Source organism: Oncorhynchus clarkii, chromosome 3 (genome assembly GCF_045791955.1).
Source record: "Oncorhynchus clarkii lewisi isolate Uvic-CL-2024 chromosome 3, UVic_Ocla_1.0, whole genome shotgun sequence".
Taxonomy (NCBI): Eukaryota; Metazoa; Chordata; class Actinopteri; order Salmoniformes; family Salmonidae; genus Oncorhynchus; species Oncorhynchus clarkii.
Genome location: NC_092149.1, coordinates 79,371,554 through 79,392,380, shown reverse-complemented (window position 1 = coordinate 79,392,380; position 20,827 = coordinate 79,371,554). Strand labels below are relative to the sequence as shown.

Below are 20,827 nucleotides of genomic sequence, written 5' to 3'. Positions count from 1 at the left end.
TGCCACATGAATTCTAACCCCTGACCTCTAACCTCTCTCTCTCTCTCTCTTTCCTCCACAGATCTGAAGAGAGGCCAGTATCTGCCACATGAATTCTAACACCTGACCTCTAACCTCTCTCTCTCTTTCCTCCACAGATCTGAAGAGAGAGGCCAGTATCTGCCACATGAATTCTAACCCCTGACCTCTAACCTCTCTCTCTCTTTCCTCCACAGATCTGAAGAGGCCAGTATCTGCCACATGAATTCTAACCCCTGATCTCTAACCTCTCTCTCTTTCCTCCACAGATCTGAGAGAGGCCAGTATCTGCCACATGAATTCTAACCCCTGACCTCTAACCTCTCTCTCTCTCTCTCTCGTTCCTCCACAGATCTGAAGAGAGAGGCCAGTATCTGCCACATGAATTCTAACCCCTGACCTCTAACCTCTCTCTCTCTCTCTCTCTCTTTCCTCCACAGATCTGAAGAGAGAGGCCAGTATCTGCCACATGCTGAAGCACCCTCACATCGTAGAGCTAGTGGAGACATACAGCTCAGATGGCATGCTCTACATGGTCTTCGAGTTGTGAGTCACAACTTTGTTCCTGTCTATTACACATGCACGTGCACACACACTCACACTCACTCACTCAATTATGCACAGCAACATACATATTCATAGGATATAAGCATTTTTTTGAATCTAAAAATTATTTTTTATATGATTATATGATTTATAATTTATATGATTTAATATGATCAGCTATAATCCGAGGTCGCTCCCATCCCCATCAGTTCAGTCTGTCATGTCGCTGATCACTAGTGGTGTAATCGATGTGACCATTGGTAATGGATTTCTACTGCTCGCTAATGCTAGCATAGCTAGGCTAGTTATCAAGACAGCGTACTGTATGGGTAAAGTGAGTGGGTGTAGCTGCATGCAGACGTCCTATAAGAGCTTGCTACACTGACGTCTTCATTTCTGAAATGACATCATCATTTGTACCGACAGATGTATTCTATCGAGTATCATTTTAGAATATGCATAAAATTCATCCTCCAAATGCAACGTCTGCCTACACCCACACGTATCGTCTAGATTTTGAATACCTTCAAACACCAAATTATACCTCGTTTTAAAATAGGCCACCTGTCAAACGTGAATAATAATTATTGTTATTTTACCTGTGAAATGTCCAAACTGCATCTGCATGCCAATAATTTGATCTCAATCAGATTCATGGGAATATGCATTCAGATGTTCTTGAATGATGTAGGCCTACAGTGTAGTATGTATGTACATTATGTAGGTTGGCCTAACTATGTTTTCCTGAGCCTCTGGTTGTAACCAATAGCATAGGCCTACCTGTATTTTGTTTCAATCAAAGCTCATATTTTGCCTAGTGGTGCCGTGGTACACAAGCTGTTAAGTGTTGACCCATGAGAAAAAAATGGGACCACTCAGCTAATCATCCTAAAACCTCATAAGGGGCTGTTTTTGGTCTTACATTATACTTAAGCAATAAGGCCAGAGGAGGTGTGGTATATGGCCAATATACCACGGCTAAGGGCTGTTCTTAGGCACGAAGCAACCCCCGAGGTGCCTTATTGCTATTATTAACTGGTAAAAAAAAATGTTTTGTCATGCCCGTGTTATAAGGTCTGATATACCATGGCTTTCAGCCAATCAGCATTCAGGGCTCGAACCACCCAGTTAATAATGTCTGAAATACCCTTGGCTGTCAGCCAATCAGCATTCGGGGCTCGAACCACCCAGTTTATAACATGCTATTCCATTCAGTTCTGTTGTGTAGAATACTAATAAAACATTGTGACTTTGCGGCCATTGAATAGCTTTGATCGACCTTTTAGTAAACAAGCACCAGTGAGAAGTAGCAAGCGACGCTCCGGTACGCTGCGGCAGGACTACACCTCTGGTGATAATAGGACTGGAGTAGAGAGATGAAGAGAATCAGAGGAGAGAGAGAAAGAGTATCAGGAGAGAGAAAGCTGAGAGAGAGAGAGAGAGAGAGAGAGAGAGAGAGAGAGAGAGAATGGCAGAGGGCTGAAAGGGTGAAGTCAAGAGAGCAGCCAGGGAGGCAGAAGAAGTGATCGAGAAAGAAAGAAATAAAGAGCGAGAGGGGTAAATAATATAAGAGGTCTGTAGAGGAAGAGATAGTGAGTCCTACCTACGGTGTCTGCTGAAAAATTATAGAGAGAGACTGAAAGAAGGAAAGAAAGAATGACAAAGAAAGAAAGAAAGCCATCAGTGTGGAATATGAAGAGTGTTCTGTTCTAGTCTACTCTGTTCTATTCTGATGTGTTGTTGCGACTTTGTACTGAGGTAGCTAAGGTAGTCAAACGCAGGAGAGCAGAGATGTCAAAGTAGCGTCTTTAATAGGCAAGTCCAAAATGGGTCAGGTACAATACCAATTAATGCCCAACACATAGGAACACACAGTCAGTCACTCACGGAAGGAGAAAAAAAAAACAACGCTCCTTACTTTTCCTACAACACTGTACACACTTGAATAAACTGAGGAAAACCTCAACGAGCAACATGAAAATAGTCCCGCAAAAGTCTAAGTGGGAAACAGGGGTAAATATACACACAGAAATAAAAACAAATGAAAACCAGGTGTGAATGAACCAAAGACAAAACAAACGGAAAAAGAAAAATGGATTGTGATGGCTAGTAGGCCGGCGACGCCGACCGCCGAACAGGGAGAGGAACCACCTTCTAGTAGGCCGGCGACGCCGACCGCCGAACAGGGAGAGGAACCACCTTCTAGTAGGCCGGCGACGCCGACCGCCGAACACCGCCTGAACAGGGAGAGGAACCACCTAGTAGGCTCTGAAGGCGACGCCGACCGCCGAGCACCGCCTGAACAGGGAGAGGAACCACCTTCTAGTAGGCTCTGAAGGCGACGCCGACCGCCGAGCACCGCCTGAACAGGGAGAGGAACCACCTTCTAGTAGGCTCTGAAGGCGACGCCGACCGCCGAGCACCGCCTGAACAGGGAGAGGAACCACCTTCTAGTAGGCTCTGAAGGCGACGCCGACCGCCGAGCACCGCCTGAACAGGGAGAGGAACCACCTTCTAGTAGGCTGAACTAGAAGGCGACGCCGACCGCCGAGCACCGCCTGAACAGGGAGAGGAACCACCTTCTAGTAGGCTCTGAAGGCGACGCCGACCGCCGAGCACCGCCTGAACAGGGAGAGGAACCACCTTCTAGTAGGCTCTGAAGGCGACGCCGACCGCCGAGCACCGCCTGAACAGGGAGAGGAACCACCTTCTAGTAGGCCGGCGACGCCGACCGCCGAGCACCGCCTGAACAGGGAGAGGAACCACCTTCTAGTAGGCTCTGAAGGCGACGCCGACCGCCGAGCACCGCCTGAACAGGGAGAGGAACCACCTTCTAGTAGGCCGGCGACGCCGACCGCCGAGCACCGAGCACCGCCTGAACAGGGAGAGGAACCACCTTCTAGTAGGCTCTGAAGGCGACGCCGACCGCCGAGCACCGCCTGAACAGGGAGAGGAACCACCTTCTAGTAGGCCGGCGACGCCGACCGCCGAGCACCGCCCGAACAGGGAGAGGAGCCACCTTCTAGTAGGCCGGCGACGCCGACCGCCGAGCACCGCCCGAACAGGGAGAGGAACCACCTTCTAGTAGGCCGGTGACGCCGACCGCCGAGCACCGCCCGAACAGGGAGAGGAACCACCTTCTAGTAGGCCGGTGACGCCGACCGCCGAGCACCGCCCGAACAGGGAGAGGAACCACCTTCTAGTAGGCCGGCGACGCCGACCGCCGAGCACCGAGCACCGCCTGAACAGGGAGAGGAACCACCTTCTAGTAGGCTCTGAAGGCGACGCCGACCGCCGAGCACCGCCCGAACAGGGAGAGGAACCACCTTCTAGTAGGCCGGCGACGCCGACCGCCGAGCACCGCCCGAACAGGGAGAGGAGCCACCTTCTAGTAGGCCGGCGACGCCGACCGCCGAGCACCGCCCGAACAGGGAGAGGAACCACCTTCTAGTAGGCCGGTGACGCCGACCGCCGAGCACCGCCCGAACAGGGAGAGGAACCACCTTCTAGTAGGCCGGTGACGCCGACCGCCGAGCACCGCCCGAACAGGGAGAGGAACCACCTTCTAGTAGGCCGGCGACGCCGACCGCCGAGCACCGCCTGAACAGGGAGAGGAACCACCTTCTAGTAGGCTCTGAAGGCGACGCCGACCGCCGAGCACCGCCTGAACAGGGAGAGGAACCACCTTCTAGTAGGCTCTGAAGGCGACGCCGACCGCCGAGCATCGCCTGAACAGGGAGAGGAACCACCTTCTAGTAGGCCGGCGACGCCGACCGCCGAGCACCGCCTGAACAGGGAGAGGAACCACCTTCTAGTAGGCCGGCGACGCCGACCGCCGAGCACCGAGCACCGCCTGAACAGGGAGAGGAACCACCTTCTAGTAGGCTCTGAAGGCGACGCCGACCGCCGAGCACCGCCTGAACAGGGAGAGGAACCACCTTCTAGTAGGCCGGCGACGTCGACCGCCGAGCACCGCCTGAACAGGGAGAGGAACCACCTTCTAGTAGGCCGGCGACGCCGACCGCCGAGCACCGCCTGAACAGGGAGAGGAACCACCTTCTAGTAGGCTCTGAAGGCGACGCCGACCGCCGAGCACCGCCTGAACAGGGAGAGGAACCACCTTCTAGTAGGCCGGCGACGCCGAGCACCGAGCACCGCCTGAACAGGGAGAGGAACCACCTTCTAGTAGGCTCTGAAGGCGACGCCGACCGCCGAGCACCGCCTGAACAGGGAGAGGAACCACCTTCTAGTAGGCCGGCGACGCCGACCGCCGAGCACCGCCCGAACAGGGAGAGGAGCCACCTTCTAGTAGGCCGGCGACGCCGACCGCCGAGCACCGCCCGAACAGGGAGAGGAACCACCTTCTAGTAGGCTCTGAAGGCGACGCCGACCGCCGAGCACCGCCTGAACAGGGAGAGGAACCACCTTCTAGTAGGCCGGCGACGCCGACCGCCGAGCACCGCCCGAACAGGGAGAGGAGCCACCTTCTAGTAGGCCGGCGACGCCGACCGCCGAGCACCGCCCGAACAGGGAGAGGAACCACCTTCTAGTAGGCCGGTGACGCCGACCGCCGAGCACCGCCCGAACAGGGAGAGGAACCACCTTCTAGTAGGCCGGTGACGCCGACCGCCGAGCACCGCCCGAACAGGGAGAGGAACCACCTTCTAGTAGGCCGGCGACGCCGACCGCCGAGCACCGAGCACCGCCTGAACAGGGAGAGGAACCACCTTCTAGTAGGCTCTGAAGGCGACGCCGACCGCCGAGCACCGCCTGAACAGGGAGAGGAACCACCTTCTAGTAGGCCGGCGACGCCGACCGCCGAGCACCGCCCGAACAGGGAGAGGAGCCACCTTCTAGTAGGCCGGCGACGCCGACCGCCGAGCACCGCCTGGACAGGGAGAGGAACCACCTTCTAGTAGGCCGGCGACGCCGACCGCCGAGCACCGAGCACCGCCTGAACAGGGAGAGGAACCACCTTCTAGTAGGCTCTGAAGGCGACGCCGACCGCCGAGCACCGCCTGAACAGGGAGAGGAACCACCTTCTAGTAGGCCGGCGACGCCGACCGCCGAGCACCGCCCGAACAGGGAGAGGAGCCACCTTCTAGTAGGCCGGCGACGCCGACCGCCGAGCACCGCCCGAACAGGGAGAGGAACCACCTTCTAGTAGGCCGGTGACGCCGACCGCCGAGCACCGCCCGAACAGGGAGAGGAACCACCTTCTAGTAGGCCGGTGACGCCGACCGCCGAGCACCGCCCGAACAGGGAGAGGAACCACCTTCTAGTAGGCCGGCGACGCCGACCGCCGAGCACCGAGCACCGCCTGAACAGGGAGAGGAACCACCTTCTAGTAGGCTCTGAAGGCGACGCCGACCGCCGAGCACCGCCTGAACAGGGAGAGGAACCACCTTCTAGTAGGCCGGCGACGCCGACCGCCGAGCACCGCCCGAACAGGGAGAGGAGCCACCTTCTAGTAGGCCGGCGACGCCGACCGCCGAGCACCGCCCGAACAGGGAGAGGAACCACCTTCTAGTAGGCCGGTGACGCCGACCGCCGAGCACCGCCCGAACAGGGAGAGGAACCACCTTCTAGTAGGCCGGTGACGCCGACCGCCGAGCACCGCCCGAACAGGGAGAGGAACCACCTTCTAGTAGGCCGGCGACGCCGACCGCCGAGCACCGCCTGAACAGGGAGAGGAACCACCTTCTAGTAGGCTCTGAAGGCGACGCCGACCGCCGAGCACCGCCTGAACAGGGAGAGGAACCACCTTCTAGTAGGCTCTGAAGGCGACGCCGACCGCCGAGCACCGCCTGGACAGGGAGAGGAACCACCTTCTAGTAGGCCGGCGACGTCGACCGCCGAGCACCGCCTGAACAGGGAGAGGAACCACCTTCTAGTAGGCTCTGAAGGCGACGCCGACCGCCGAGCACCGCCTGAACAGGGAGAGGAACCACCTTCTAGTAGGCTCTGAAGGCGACGCCGACCGCCGAGCACCGCCTGAACAGGGAGAGGAACCACCTTCTAGTAGGCTCTGAAGGCGACGCCGACCGCCGAGCACCGCCTGAACAGGGAGAGGAACCACCTTCTAGTAGGCCGGCGACGCCGACCGCCGAGCACCGCCTGAACAGGGAGAGGAACCACCTTCTAGTAGGCTCTGAAGGCGACGCCGACCGCCGAGCACCGCCTGAACAGGGAGAGGAACCACCTTCTAGTAGGCCGGCGACGCCGACCGCCGAGCACCGAGCACCGCCTGAACAGGGAGAGGAACCACCTTCTAGTAGGCTCTGAAGGCGACGCCGACCGCCGAGCACCGCCTGAACAGGGAGAGGAACCACCTTCTAGTAGGCCGGCGACGTCGACCGCCGAGCACCGCCTGAACAGGGAGAGGAACCACCTTCTAGTAGGCTCTGAAGGCGACGCCGACCGCCGAGCACCGCCTGAACAGGGAGAGGAACCACCTTCTAGTAGGCTCTGAAGGCGACGCCGACCGCCGAGCACCGCCTGAACAGGGAGAGGAACCACCTTCTAGTAGGCTCTGAAGGCGACGCCGACCGCCGAGCACCGCCTGAACAGGGAGAGGAACCACCTTCTAGTAGGCTGGCGACGTCGACCGCCGAGCACCGCCTGAACAGGGAGAGGAACCACCTTCTAGTAGGCTCTGAAGGTGACGCCGACCGCCGAGCACCGCCTGAACAGGGAGAGGAACCACCTTCTAGTAGGCTCTGAAGATGACGCCGACCGCCGAGCACCGCCTGAACAGGGAGAGGAACCACCTTCTAGTAGGCTCTGAAGGCGACGCCGACCGCCGAGCACCGCCTGAACAGGGAGAGGAACCACCTTCTAGTAGGCTCTGAAGGCGACGCCGACCGCCGAGCACCGCCTGAACAGGGAGAGGAACCACCTTCTAGTAGGCCGGCGACGCCGACCGCCGAGCACCGCCTGAACAGGGAGAGGAACCACCTTCTAGTAGGCTCTGAAGGCGACGCCGACCGCCGAGCACCGCCTGAACAGGGAGAGGAACCACCTTCTAGTAGGCCGGCGACGCCGACCGCCGAGCACCGAGCACCGCCTGAACAGGGAGAGGAACCACCTTCTAGTAGGCTCTGAAGGCGACGCCGACCGCCGAGCACCGCCTGAACAGGGAGAGGAACCACCTTCTAGTAGGCCGGCGACGCCGACCGCCGAGCACCGCCCGAACAGGGAGAGGAGCCACCTTCTAGTAGGCTCTGAAGGCGACGCCGACCGCCGAGCACCGCCTGAACAGGGAGAGGAACCACCTTCTAGTAGGCCGGCGACGTCGACCGCCGAGCACCGCCTGAACAGGGAGAGGAACCACCTTCTAGTAGGCTCTGAAGGCGACGCCGACCGCCGAGCACCGCCTGAACAGGGAGAGGAACCACCTTCTAGTAGGCTCTGAAGGCGACGCCGACCGCCGAGCACCGCCTGAACAGGGAGAGGAACCACCTTCTAGTAGGCTCTGAAGGCGACGCCGACCGCCGAGCACCGCCTGAACAGGGAGAGGAACCACCTCCTAGTAGGCTCTGAAGGCGACGCCGACCGCCGAGCACCGCCTGAACAGGGAGAGGAACCACCTTCTAGTAGGCCGGCGACGCCGACCGCCGAGCACCGCCTGAACAGGGAGAGGAACCACCTTCTTGTAGGCTCTGAAGGCGACGCCGACCGCCGAGCACCGCCTGAACAGGGAGAGGAACCACCTTCTAGTAGGCCGGCGACGCCGACCGCCGAGCACCGAGCACCGCCTGAACAGGGAGAGGAACCACCTTCTAGTAGGCTCTGAAGGCGACGCCGACCGCCGAGCACCGCCTGAACAGGGAGAGGAACCACCTTCTAGTAGGCTCTGAAGGCGACGCCGACCGCCGAGCACCGCCTGAACAGGGAGAGGAACCACCTTCTAGTAGGCTCTGAAGGCGACGCCGACCGCCGAGCACCGCCTGAACAGGGAGAGGAACCACCTTCTAGTAGGCCGGCGACGTCGACCGCCGAGCACCGCCTGAACAGGGAGAGGAACCACCTTCTAGTAGGCTCTGAAGGCGACGCCGACCGCCGAGCACCGCCTGAACAGGGAGAGGAACCACCTTCTAGTAGGCTCTGAAGGCGACGCCGACCGCCGAGCACCGCCTGAACAGGGAGAGGAACCACCTTCTAGTAGGCTCTGAAGGCGACGCCGACCGCCGAGCACTGCCTGAACAGGGAGAGGAACCACCTTCTAGTAGGCTCTGAAGGCGACGCCGACCGCCGAGCACCGCCTGAACAGGGAGAGGAACCACCTTCTAGTAGGCCGGCGACGCCGACCGCCGAGCACCGCCTGAACAGGGAGAGGAACCACCTTCTAGTAGGCTCTGAAGGCGACGCCGACCGCCGAGCACCGCCTGAACAGGGAGAGGAACCACCTTCTAGTAGGCCGGCGACGCCGACCGCCGAGCACCGAGCACCGCCTGAACAGGGAGAGGAACCACCTTCTAGTAGGCTCTGAAGGCGACGCCGACCGCCGAGCACCGCCTGAACAGGGAGAGGAACCACCTTCTAGTAGGCCGGCGACGCCGACCGCCGAGCACCGCCCGAACAGGGAGAGGAGCCACCTTCTAGTAGGCCGGTGACGCCGACCGCCGAGCACCGCCCGAACAGGGAGAGGAACCACCTTCTAGTAGGCCGGTGACGCCGACCGCCGAGCACCGCCCGAACAGGGAGAGGAACCACCTTCTAGTAGGCCGGTGACGCCGACCGCCGAGCACCGCCCGAACAGGGAGAGGAACCACCTTCTAGTAGGCCGGTGACGCCGACCGCCGAGCACCGCCCGAACAGGGAGAGGAACCACCTTCTAGTAGGCCGGTGACGCCGACCGCCGAGCACCGCCCGAACAGGGAGAGGAACCACCTTCTAGTAGGCCGGTGACGCCGACCGCCGAGCACCGCCCGAACAGGGAGAGGAACCACCTTCTAGTAGGCCGGTGACGCCGACCGCCGAGCACCGCCCGAACAGGGAGAGGAACCACCTTCTAGTAGGCCGGTGACGCCGACCGCCGAGCACCGCCCGAACAGGGAGAGGAACCACCTTCTAGTAGGCCGGTGACGCCGACCGCCGAGCACCGCCCGAACAGGGAGAGGAACCACCTTCTAGTAGGCCGGTGACGCCGACCGCCGAGCACCGCCCGAACAGGGAGAGGAACCACCTTCTAGTAGGCCGGTGACGCCGACCGCCGAGCACCGCCCGAACAGGGAGAGGAACCACCTTCTAGTAGGCCGGTGACGCCGACCGCCGAGCACCGCCCGAACAGGGAGAGGAACCACCTTCTAGTAGGCCGGTGACGCCGACCGCCGAGCACCGCCCGAACAGGGAGAGGAACCACCTTCTAGTAGGCCGGTGACGCCGACCGCCGAGCACCGCCCGAACAGGGAGAGGAACCACCTTCTAGTAGGCCGGTGACGCCGACCGCCGAGCACCGCCCGAACAGGGAGAGGAACCACCTTCTAGTAGGCCGGTGACGCCGACCGCCGAGCACCGCCCGAACAGGGAGAGGAACCACCTTCTAGTAGGCCGGTGACGCCGACCGCCGAGCACCGCCCGAACAGGGAGAGGAACCACCTTCTAGTAGGCCGGTGACGCCGACCGCCGAGCACCGCCCGAACAGGGAGAGGAACCACCTTCTAGTCGGCCGGTGACGCCGACCGCCGAGCACCGCCCGAACAGGGAGAGGAACCACCTTCTAGTAGGCCGGTGACGCCGACCGCCGAGCACCGCCCGAACAGGGAGAGGAACCACCTTCTAGTAGGCCGGTGACGCCGACCGCCGAGCACCGCCTGAACAGGGAGAGGAACCACCTTCTAGTAGGCCGGCGACGCCGACCGCCGAGCACCGAGCACCGCCTGAACAGGGAGAGGAACCACCGTCTAGTAGGCCGGTGACGCCGACCGCCGAGCACCGCCTGAACAGGGAGAGGAACCACCTTCTAGTAGGCCGGTGACGCCGACCGCCGAGCACCGCCTGAACAGGGAGAGGAACCACCTTCTAGTAGGCCGGCGACGCCGACCGCCGAGCACCGCCTGAACAGGGAGAGGAACCACCTTCTAGTAGGCCGGCGACGCCGACCGCCGAGCACCGCCTGAACAGGGAGAGGAACCACCTTCTAGTAGGCCGGCGACGCCGACCGCCGAGCACCGCCTGAACAGGGAGAGGAACCACCTTCTAGTAGGCCGGCGACGCCGACCGCCGAGCACCGCCCGAACAGGGAGAGGAACCACCTTCTAGTAGGCTCTGAAGGCGACGCCAACCGCCGAGCACCGCCCGAACAGGGAGAGGAACCACCTTCGGAAGTCGTGACACTGGGGTGGAGTAGGCTCTGAAGGCGACGCCGACCGCCGAGCACCGCCCGAACAGGGAGAGGAACCACCTTCGGAAGTCGTGACACTGGGGTGGAGTAGGCTCTGAAGGCGACGCCGACCGCCGAGCACCGCCCGAACAGGGAGAGGAACCACCTTCGGAAGTCGTGACACTGGGGTGGAGTAGGCTCTGAAGGCGACGCCGACCGCCGAGCACCGCCCGAACAGGGAGAGGAACCACCTTCGGAAGTCGTGACACTGGGGTGGAGTAGGCTCTGAAGGCGACGCCGACCGCCGAGCACCGCCCGAACAGGGAGAGGAACCACCTTCGGAAGTCGTGACACTGGGGTGGAGTAGGCTCTGAAGGTGACGCCCGCTCGATGTCCACATCCACCTCCCATACCACCAGTGCCACCAGATAAGAGAAGTATGGGAGTGGGATCGATGTACCGCTCCTCTGTATCATACAGTCGTGACAGTGCGTTTGCCTTAGTGTTCTGGGAACCTGGTCTATATGACACTGTAAACCTAAACCGGGTGAAAGACATAACCCACCTTGCCTTGCGAGGGTTCAGTCTCCTCGACGCCCGGATGTACTCCAGATTACGGTGGTCAGTCCAGATGAGAAAAGGGTGTTTAGCCCCCTCAAGCCAACGTCTCCACACCTTCAGACCCTTGACGACAGCCAACAACTCCCGATCCCCCACGTCATAGTTTCGCTCTGCCTGGCTGAGCTTCCTCAAAAAGAAAGCACATGGGAGGAGCTTCGATGGCGTACCCGAGCGCTGTGAGAGCACGGTTCCAATCCCAGCCTCGGACGCGTCCCCCTCCACCATGAATGCCAAAGAGGGATCAGGATGAGCCAGCACCGGAGCAGAGGGAAACAGAGCCTTCAAGGGACCAAAATCTCTGTCCGCCTCAGCCGACCACCGCAGACGCACCGGTCCCCCCTTAAGCAGTGATGTAATGGGAGCAGCCACCTGCCCAAAACACCGGATAAATCTCCGGTAGTAGTTGACAAACCCTAAAAACCGCTGCACTTCCTTTACCATGGTGGGAGTCGGCCAATTACGCACGGCTGCAATGCGGTCACACTTCATCACCAACCCTGATGTGGAAATGCGATATCCTAGGAAGGAGACGGCCTGTCGTGACATGTGTTTTGTTCTAGTCTACTCTGTTCTATTCTGTTGTGTTGTGTTCTAGTCTACTCTGTTCTATTCTGTTGTGTTTTGTTCTAGTCTACTCTGTTCTATTCTGTTGTGTTGTGTTCTAGTCTACTCTGTTCTATTATGTTGTGTTCTGTTCTAGTCTACTCTGTTCTATTCTGTTGTGTTGTGTTCTAGTCTACTCTGTTCTATTCTGTTGTGTTCTGTTCTAGTCTACTCTGTTCTATTCTGTTGTGTTTTGCTCTAGTCTACTCTGTTATATTCTGTTGTGTTTTGTTCTAGTCTACTCTGTTCTATTCTGTTGTGTTGTGTTCTAGTCTACTCTGTTCTATTCTGTTGTGTTGTGTTCTAGTCTACTCTGTTCTATTCTGTTGTGTTTTGTTCTAGTCTACTCTGTTCTATTCTGTTGTGTTTTGTTCTAGTCTACTCTGTTCTATTCTGTTGTGTTCTGTTCTAGTCTACTCGGTTCTATTCTGTTGTGTTCTGTTCTAGTCTACTCTGTTCTAGACAAAGATCGCGCACTAGAGGAAACCCCCCTTAGGTCCCTGAAGATTCCACACAAACAAAGGATACGATAAAAACGAACAAGTTTCATTTTAAAGGAATATCCAGAGTTTTATCAAACACACATATACAGACATTAACGCGCGTAAACAGTCAGATACATACACGCACACATACACACACACACAGACAGACACATACACAGACAGACACAGACACGCACACAGACACACTCATTCAGACAGACAGACAAACACACATGCACACATAAACACACACAGACAGACAGACAGATACATACACAGCTTTCAAACAGGCCCATAGTAGTGGCACACACTTCAAACTTGAATAAGATAACCTTTTCACCTCCTGAAGTCTCGCTCTCTCCCCTTCTCTCTCTCTCTTTCTACCCCTCTCCCACTCCCTATCCCCCCCCCCCTCTCTCTCTCTCTCTCCCCCTCTTCCACTCACTCACCCGCTATCACTCCCTTCCTCTACCCCCTCCCTCCATCTATCTCTTGCTCTCTCTCCTACAGTATGGATGGTGCAGACTTGTGTTTTGAGATTGTGAAGAGGGCAGACGCTGGCTTCGTCTACAGTGAGGCGGTGGCCAGGTAAGACCTAGTCCACTTCCCATGATGCTCCATTTGAAATAGTTCCTCTTGTTGCATTGAGTTCCATTCAATCTGATGGCTTCACATTTCTCCAAGGCTGCACTTCGGTATGGCATTCAACCTTTCAAAACTTAATTTAACACAACTAGTGAAAAATAAAATTCAGAGAATAATACCAAAACACTATGGACAGAAATAACCACTTGTCGCTATTACAACAATATTGTTTAGAATCAATAGTCATGGTGTTTTATTTCTGCCTTCCTTTCTCCTGCTCCAGTCACTACATGAGACAGATCTTAGAGGCACTGCGATATTGTCATGACAACAACGTCATCCATCGAGACGTGAAGGTAGGCCCTAGTCTCCGTTTGACAGTATGTGTGTTTGTGCACGTGTCTCCCGGAAACAGAGTTTACTTGGAGTTGGAACCTAGCTGTGATTTTACTGTGCTCAGTCCCCTCCTCCACTCCTCAATTCTCTCTTGACCCAGACGTGATTTTCAATCTGGCTGTTTGTCTGAAACATTTCTAAGTGAGTTTGAATTTGAGTTTATTTTTACAGGGAGAGTGAAACAGTAATCAACGTAAATGTTCAACAGCAGTCCCTGGGCAGATTATTAAAAACAATTCCAATAACAATGCAGACAAACAATGAGCAGTGAGCACATGCAGAGCGACACAGACAGACTGAGCAACATAGGACAAGAAACACAGCATGCAGAGCAGCACGCAGACAGACAGAGCAGGGATTATTTTTATTTAACTAGGCAAGTGAGTTAATTATTATTTTGCAAAGACAGCCTACCCCAGCCAAACCCTCCTTTAACCCGGACAACGCTGGGACAATTGTGCGCCGCCCTTTGGGACTCCCAATCACGGCCGGTTGTGATACCTGGTTCGAACCAGAGTCTGTAGTGACGCCTCTAGGACAGAACTGCAGCTCCTTAGACTACTGCCCTACTCTGAAGCCTTAACCCATAGCTCACAAGTGTGAACGTGAAGAGTTGTGCTGCTCGTCTTCTCAGAGTTTCCTCCTCTGTCCGTGTCTGGGATTTCCAACATCACTCTAGCAGCACTGAAGCATATATTTACCTAAAAACCAAATCAACTGTAGAGCTTATATTTAGAGTTTCATAATGACCTTCTGTGATAGTGTTCATGTTATAACAGAAATATAGTGCCTTAGTGTTAGTAGGCTTGTTTGTAAAGTGTAAACCACACAGCTTGTGTTAGTTGTTCAGTGTGGAAACTGTGAGAAAACAGATCGCTAGCTCACACTCTGGGTAACAAGTTGAAGACGTTGGCCGTGGTTTTAGCAAGGTTGAGATGAAGCTGCTAAAACAGTTGTTCTTTTTCTTCTCCTGTGAGCTGTTGTTGCACTGGTAATGGATAGATAACAATAACCTTTCAATCTTTACTCTATATTGCTCAAGAACCACTAGTCAAACGTCAGCCATTTTAACTCTGACAACTCAAGAGATTGATTGCAGTAACTATGAGTAGTGTAGTTGTTGTTGACAGAGTTGTCACAGTGAGTTAATGTTGGTGTTGTTCACAGGTAATATGGCGATGCTGTCCTTGTTGAATATGGAGCAACTTGTGTGTGTAGGTGCGTGAAAGTCAAGGTCTTTGAATTAATTTGAATCTCTTAGAAGTATAAATCACAGAACATCTCTATTATATTATTCATAATAACCCCTTCTCGCCACGCTGTGTGTATATGCATCATGTGTGTGTATGATAGTGTAACCACAGACTGTCACATGCCTGATTACATCAAATGTAATGTTTTCATTCTAGTTCCAGGAAACAGAAATGATAATGCAGTTTGGAATGTTTGATTGTAATCTAGTCCATTATCACAAGGTAATCAGACTACTAAAACTAGAAGATGTGCTGTACACATGTAAATAGCTAGCCGTTTTCAGATAGACGGTGTTGATGGAGCGATGCCTCACTGTATATTTGTGGAATGGTAAAGAATACCGTTAAAATCAAACACTAACTTAATCTGAGCTCCTGTGTCTGTTTACTTTAGGCTATTTGTTGTAGAGTAATGCAGAAGACATATGCATTGCCCCATGGCAAGCACTGTGTTACATCTTTCCCTTCAAATACTGCATATTAGCTGTTTGTGTAGTATTATAATCTCAAAACAAAGGCCAAACACCAAAAAGCACACACACACACACACACACAACAAAGCCTTCACCTAGCTATGCATGGTCAGCACTGTGGGCGGCAGGCCAATGAGACTCTACAGTTTTTACTGGATCAGCAGCACTGGCAGGTAAAATATAGTGCCTTCAGAAAGTATTCAGACGCTTGACTTTTTCCACATTTTGTTACGTAACATCCTTATTCTAAAATGGATTCAAAAGTATACAGTGGGGCAAAAAAGTATTTAGTCAGCCACCAATTAAAAATCCTACAATGTGATTTTCTGGATTTTTTTTTCTCATTTTGTCTGTCATAGTTGAAGTGATGAAATGATGAAAATTACAGGCCTCTCTCATCTTTTTAAGTGGGAGAACTTGCACAATTGGTGGCTGACTAAATACTTTTTTGCCCCACTGTATATCCTCAGCCATCTACACACAATACCCCATAATGAAAAAGTGAACAGGTTTGTAGACATTTTTACAAATGTATACATTTAAAAAAAATATATATATATCTTATTTACATAAGTATTCAGACCCTTTGCTGTAACTAGAAATTGAGCTCATGTGCATCTTGTTTCCATTGATCATCATTGAGATGTTTCTACAACTTAATTGGAGTTCACCTGTGGTAAATTCAATTGATTGGACATGATTTGAAAGGCACACACCTGTCTATATAAGGTCCCACAGTTCACTGTGCATGTCAGAGCAAAGACCAAGCCATGCGGTTGAAGGAATTGTCCAAAGAGCTCTGAGACAGGATTGTGTCGAGTCACATATTTGGGGAACGGTACTAAAACATTTCTGCAGCATTGAAGGTCCCCAAGAACACAGTGGCCTCTATAATTATTAAATGGAAGAAGTTTGGAACCACCAAGACTCTTCCTACAGCTGGCCAAACTGAGCAATCATGGGAGAAGGGCCTTGGTCAGGGAGGTGACCAAGATCCTGATGGTCATTCTGACAGAGCTCTAGAGTTCCTCTGTGGAGATGGGAGAACCTTCCCAAAGGACAACCTTCTCTGCAGCACTCCACCAATCAGGCCTTTATGGTAGAGTGGCCAGACAGAAGCCACTCCTCAGTAAAAGGCACATGACAGCCCACCTAGAGTTTGCCAAAAGGCACCTAAAAGACTCTAAGACCACGAGAAACAAGATTCTCTGATCTGATGAAATCAAGATTTAACTCTTTGGCCTGAATGCCAAGCGTCAACTCTGGAGGAAACCTGGCACCATCCCTACGATGAAGCATGGTGGCAGCATCATGTTGTGTGGATGTTTTTTCAGCGGCAGGGAGACTAGTCAGGATCGAGGCAAAGATGAATCGCGCAAAGTACGATCCTTGATGAAAATCTGCTCCAGAGCGCTCAGGACCTCAGACTGGGGTGAAGGTTCACCTTCCAACAGGACAACAACGCTAAGCACACAGCCAAAACAATGCAGGAGTGGCTTTGGGACAAGTCTCTGAATGTCCTTGAGTGGCCAAGCCAGAGCCCGGACGTAAACCTGATCGAACATCTCTGAATAGATCTGAAAATAGCTGTGCAGCAACGCTCCCATCCAACCTGTAAGAGCTTGAGAGGATCTGCAGAGAAGAACAGGAGAAACTCCCCAAATACAGGTGTGCCAAGCTTGTAGCGTCATACCCAAGAAGACTTGAGGCTGTAATCACTGCCAAAGGTGCTTCAACAAAGTACTGAGTAAAGGGTCTGAATACTTATGGAAATGTAATATTTATTTTTTAATTTGCAACATTTATAAAAATCTGTTTTTGTTTTGTCATTGAAAGGTATGTGTAATGTTTTTTTTTCTCCTCATCAATTTAATACGTTTTAGAATAAAGTTATAATGCAACAAAATGTGGGAAAAGTCAAGGGCTCTGAATACTTTCCAAAGGCACTATACCTCTTAATACATACACATTTATTGGCAAAAGCTGGACACGAAATACAATTTCCTAGCCACCGTGCTTCTACATCTGCATTGCTTGCTGTTTTCTGTATAGCACTTTGACATTGGCCGATGTAAAAAGGGCTTTATAAATACATTTGATTGATTGCAAAACTCAACTCTATTCTTTGTACCGTAGCAACAGAGAGAAGTGAATGTTCGCTGCGTCCAACAGTGATCTTTCTATTCACCCCAGTAGGCTCCAAGAGGGGCAGTGGTAGTAATGGCAGCCTGTGTGTTTGTCCTGTCTACACGCTGATAACCAAACACACTGTGGGAATTGAAGAGAGTTGGATCTTATCTGTGAAGGCTAATAGCTCAATATGGAGGAAATGTCACATTCTCCATATGAATGGAGAGAACGAGGGAAGGATGGATGAAAGCGGCAGCACTAGCAGAGCGATTAATAGATATACAGTAGGAAAAGCCACAGTCTACACAATGTTAGCTGGTAGAATGTGTTAGTGGCTTCCTAATAGTCTTGTTCGTGTTACTTATGGGATGGTGTGCGTCTACTGGTAACTATCTTGTAATGGGAAACAATGGTTCCTGGTGTCTGGATATAGACAAGATGTCATGCTGGTGTAAAGGATTTGGAAACAGGCGCAGGAATACATCATCATCTGAGTCTTTAATACACCCAAAACAAACACGTATACAAAACACTGGGGTGTTCCCAAACATAAGAGCGAGGGTAAACCTTGTAGAACGACACGGAACCCGTAATACGCAATGCACAAAACACGCAGCAGCCCAGGCTGAGACAATGCAATAGGTACTCATACCACCAACAGACATGGAAACAATAACATGCAGCCCAGGCTGAGACCATGCAATAGGTACTCATACCACCAACAGACATGGAAACAATAACATGCAGCACAGGCTGAGACAATGCAATAGATACACAGACATGGAAACAATAACATGCAGCACAGGCTGAGACAATGCAATAGGTACTCATACCACCAACAGACATGGAAACAATAACATGCAGCACAGGCTGAGACAATGCAATAGGTACTCATACCACCAACAGACATGGAAACAATAACATGCAGCACAGGCTGAGACAATGCAATAGGTACTCATACCACCAACAGACATGGAAACAATAACATGCAACACAGGCTGAGACAATGCAATAGGTACTCATACCACCAACAGACATGGAAACAATAACATGCAGCCCAGGCTGAGACAATGCAATATGTACTCATACCACCAACAGACATGGAAACAATAACATGCTGCACAGGCTGAGACAATGCAATAGGTACTCATACCACCAACAGACATGGAAACAATAACATGCAGCACAGGCTGAGACAATGCAATAGGTACTCATACCACCAACAGACATGGAAACAATAACATGCAGCACAGGCTGAGACAATGCAATAGGTACTCATACCACCAACAGACATGGAAACAATAACATGCAGCCCAGGCTGAGACAATGCAATAGGTACTCATACCACCAACAGACATGGAAACAATAACATGCAGCACAGGCTGAGACAATGCAATAGGTACTCATACCACCAACAGACATGGAAACAATAACATGCAGCACAGGCTGAGACAATGCAATAGATACTCATACCACCAACAGACATGGAAACAATAACATGCAGCCCAGGCTGAGACAATGCAATAGGTACACATACCACCAACAGACATGGAAACAATAACATGCAGCCCAGGCTGAGACAATGCAATAGGTACTCATACCACCAACAGACATGGAAACAATAACATGCAGCACAGGCTGAGACAATGCAATAGATACTCATACCACCAACAGACATGGAAACAATAACATGCTGCACAGGCTGAGACAATGCAATAGGTACTCATACCACCAACAGACATGGAAACAATAACATGCAGCACAGGCTGAGACAACGCAATAGGTACTCATACCACCAACAGACATGGAAACAATAACATGCAGCACAGGCTGAGACAATGCAATAGATACTCATACCACCAACAGACATGGAAACAATAACATGCAGCCCAGGCTGAGACAATGCAATAGATACTCATACCACCAACAGACATGGAAACAATAACATGCAGCCCAGGCTGAGACAATGCAATAGATACTCATACCACCAACAGACATGGAAACAATAACATGCAGCCCAGGCTGAGACAATGCAATAGATACTCATACCACCAACAGACATGGAAACAATAACATGCAGCCCAGGCTGAGACAATGCAATAGATACTCATACCACCAACAGACATGGAAACAATAACATGCAGCACAGGCTGAGACAATGCAATAGGTACTCATACCACCAACAGACATGGAAACAATAACATGCAGCACAGGCTGAGACAATGCAATAGGTACTCATACCACCAACAGACATGGAAACAATAACATGCAGCACAGGCTGAGACAATGCAATAGGTACTCATACCACCAACAAACATGGAAACAATAACATGCAGCCCAGGCTGAGACAATGCAATAGATACTCATACCACCAACAGACATGGAAACAATAACATGCAGCACAGGCTGAGACAATGCAATATGTACTCATACCACCAACAGACATGGAAACAATAACATGCTGCACAGGCTGAGACAATGCAATAGGTACTCATACCACCAACAGACATGGAAACAATAACATGCAACACAAGCTGAGACAACGCAATAGGTACACACCATCAACGGCCCTGGAAACAATAACATGCAGCACAGACTGAGACAACGCAATAGGTACTCATACCACCAACAGACATGGAAACAATAACATGCAGCACAGGCTGAGACAATGCAATAGGTACACACCATCAACGGACCTGGGAACAATAATCGACAAAGGGCACATTTATACAAACACAATCAGTGAGGAATTGGAACCAGGTGTGCTTAATGACACAGTTCAGTACAGCCTAGAAGGCCGGTGACATCGACCTCCGGAACTGGTGAACAGAATGAGCAGCAGTAATGGGGGGGGGATCCGTGACACAAAAACACGTCAAGCTCTGAAAATCAGCTGCAGTCTCACACCTGCACACACACACTGCTGTGACCCACTGGAATAGTTTATGAGTCTGAGCCATGGAAGAGATGTTGTGAATTACAGCACTAATCTGCTGTAAATAGCCAGGATGAAGCAGGTTTAAAGTGGAGCCCACCCAAAAAATGCATTTAGCCTACTGCAACACCCGGCTCAAACAGAGAGGGATGCTATGTTAGCTAGCAGGCTATTCAACAGAGAGGGATGCTATGTTAGCTAGCAGGCTATGGCTATTCAACAGTGGATATCTTCCGAGTCAAGGTAAGCTTTTGGTTTATTTAATTTATTGCCACCGGGCCACCGGGCCCAAACTACTAAACTGTTTGACTGTACTGCATGAATGTAGCGGGTTTACTAACGTGCTAGTATGTTGTCTATGACGTGACAATGATGTAGGCTGTGCGTAGCTGTTAGTGGTCATGGTATGAAGGTTTGGCTTGGAAAGTTTTTGGGGGGGCTGTTGTGTTGTGCACTGA

At 52.9% G+C, this 20,827-nt stretch overlaps 1 protein-coding gene across 20 annotated transcripts in view; it reads left to right on the top strand.

Moving 5' to 3' along the window:
- Nucleotides 1–20,827, top strand: part of LOC139405484 (peripheral plasma membrane protein CASK-like) — a 190,505-nt gene that overhangs the window by 35,282 nt on the left and 134,396 nt on the right. For all 20 annotated transcript variants that reach the window (XM_071147841.1, XM_071147840.1, XM_071147836.1 and 17 more), the window contains exons 2-4: nt 459–564; nt 13,108–13,185; nt 13,466–13,538. In XM_071147841.1, the coding sequence (XP_071003942.1) occupies nt 459–564; nt 13,108–13,185; nt 13,466–13,538 (257 nt within the window). The remainder of the gene's footprint in view (nt 1–458; nt 565–13,107; nt 13,186–13,465; nt 13,539–20,827) is intronic.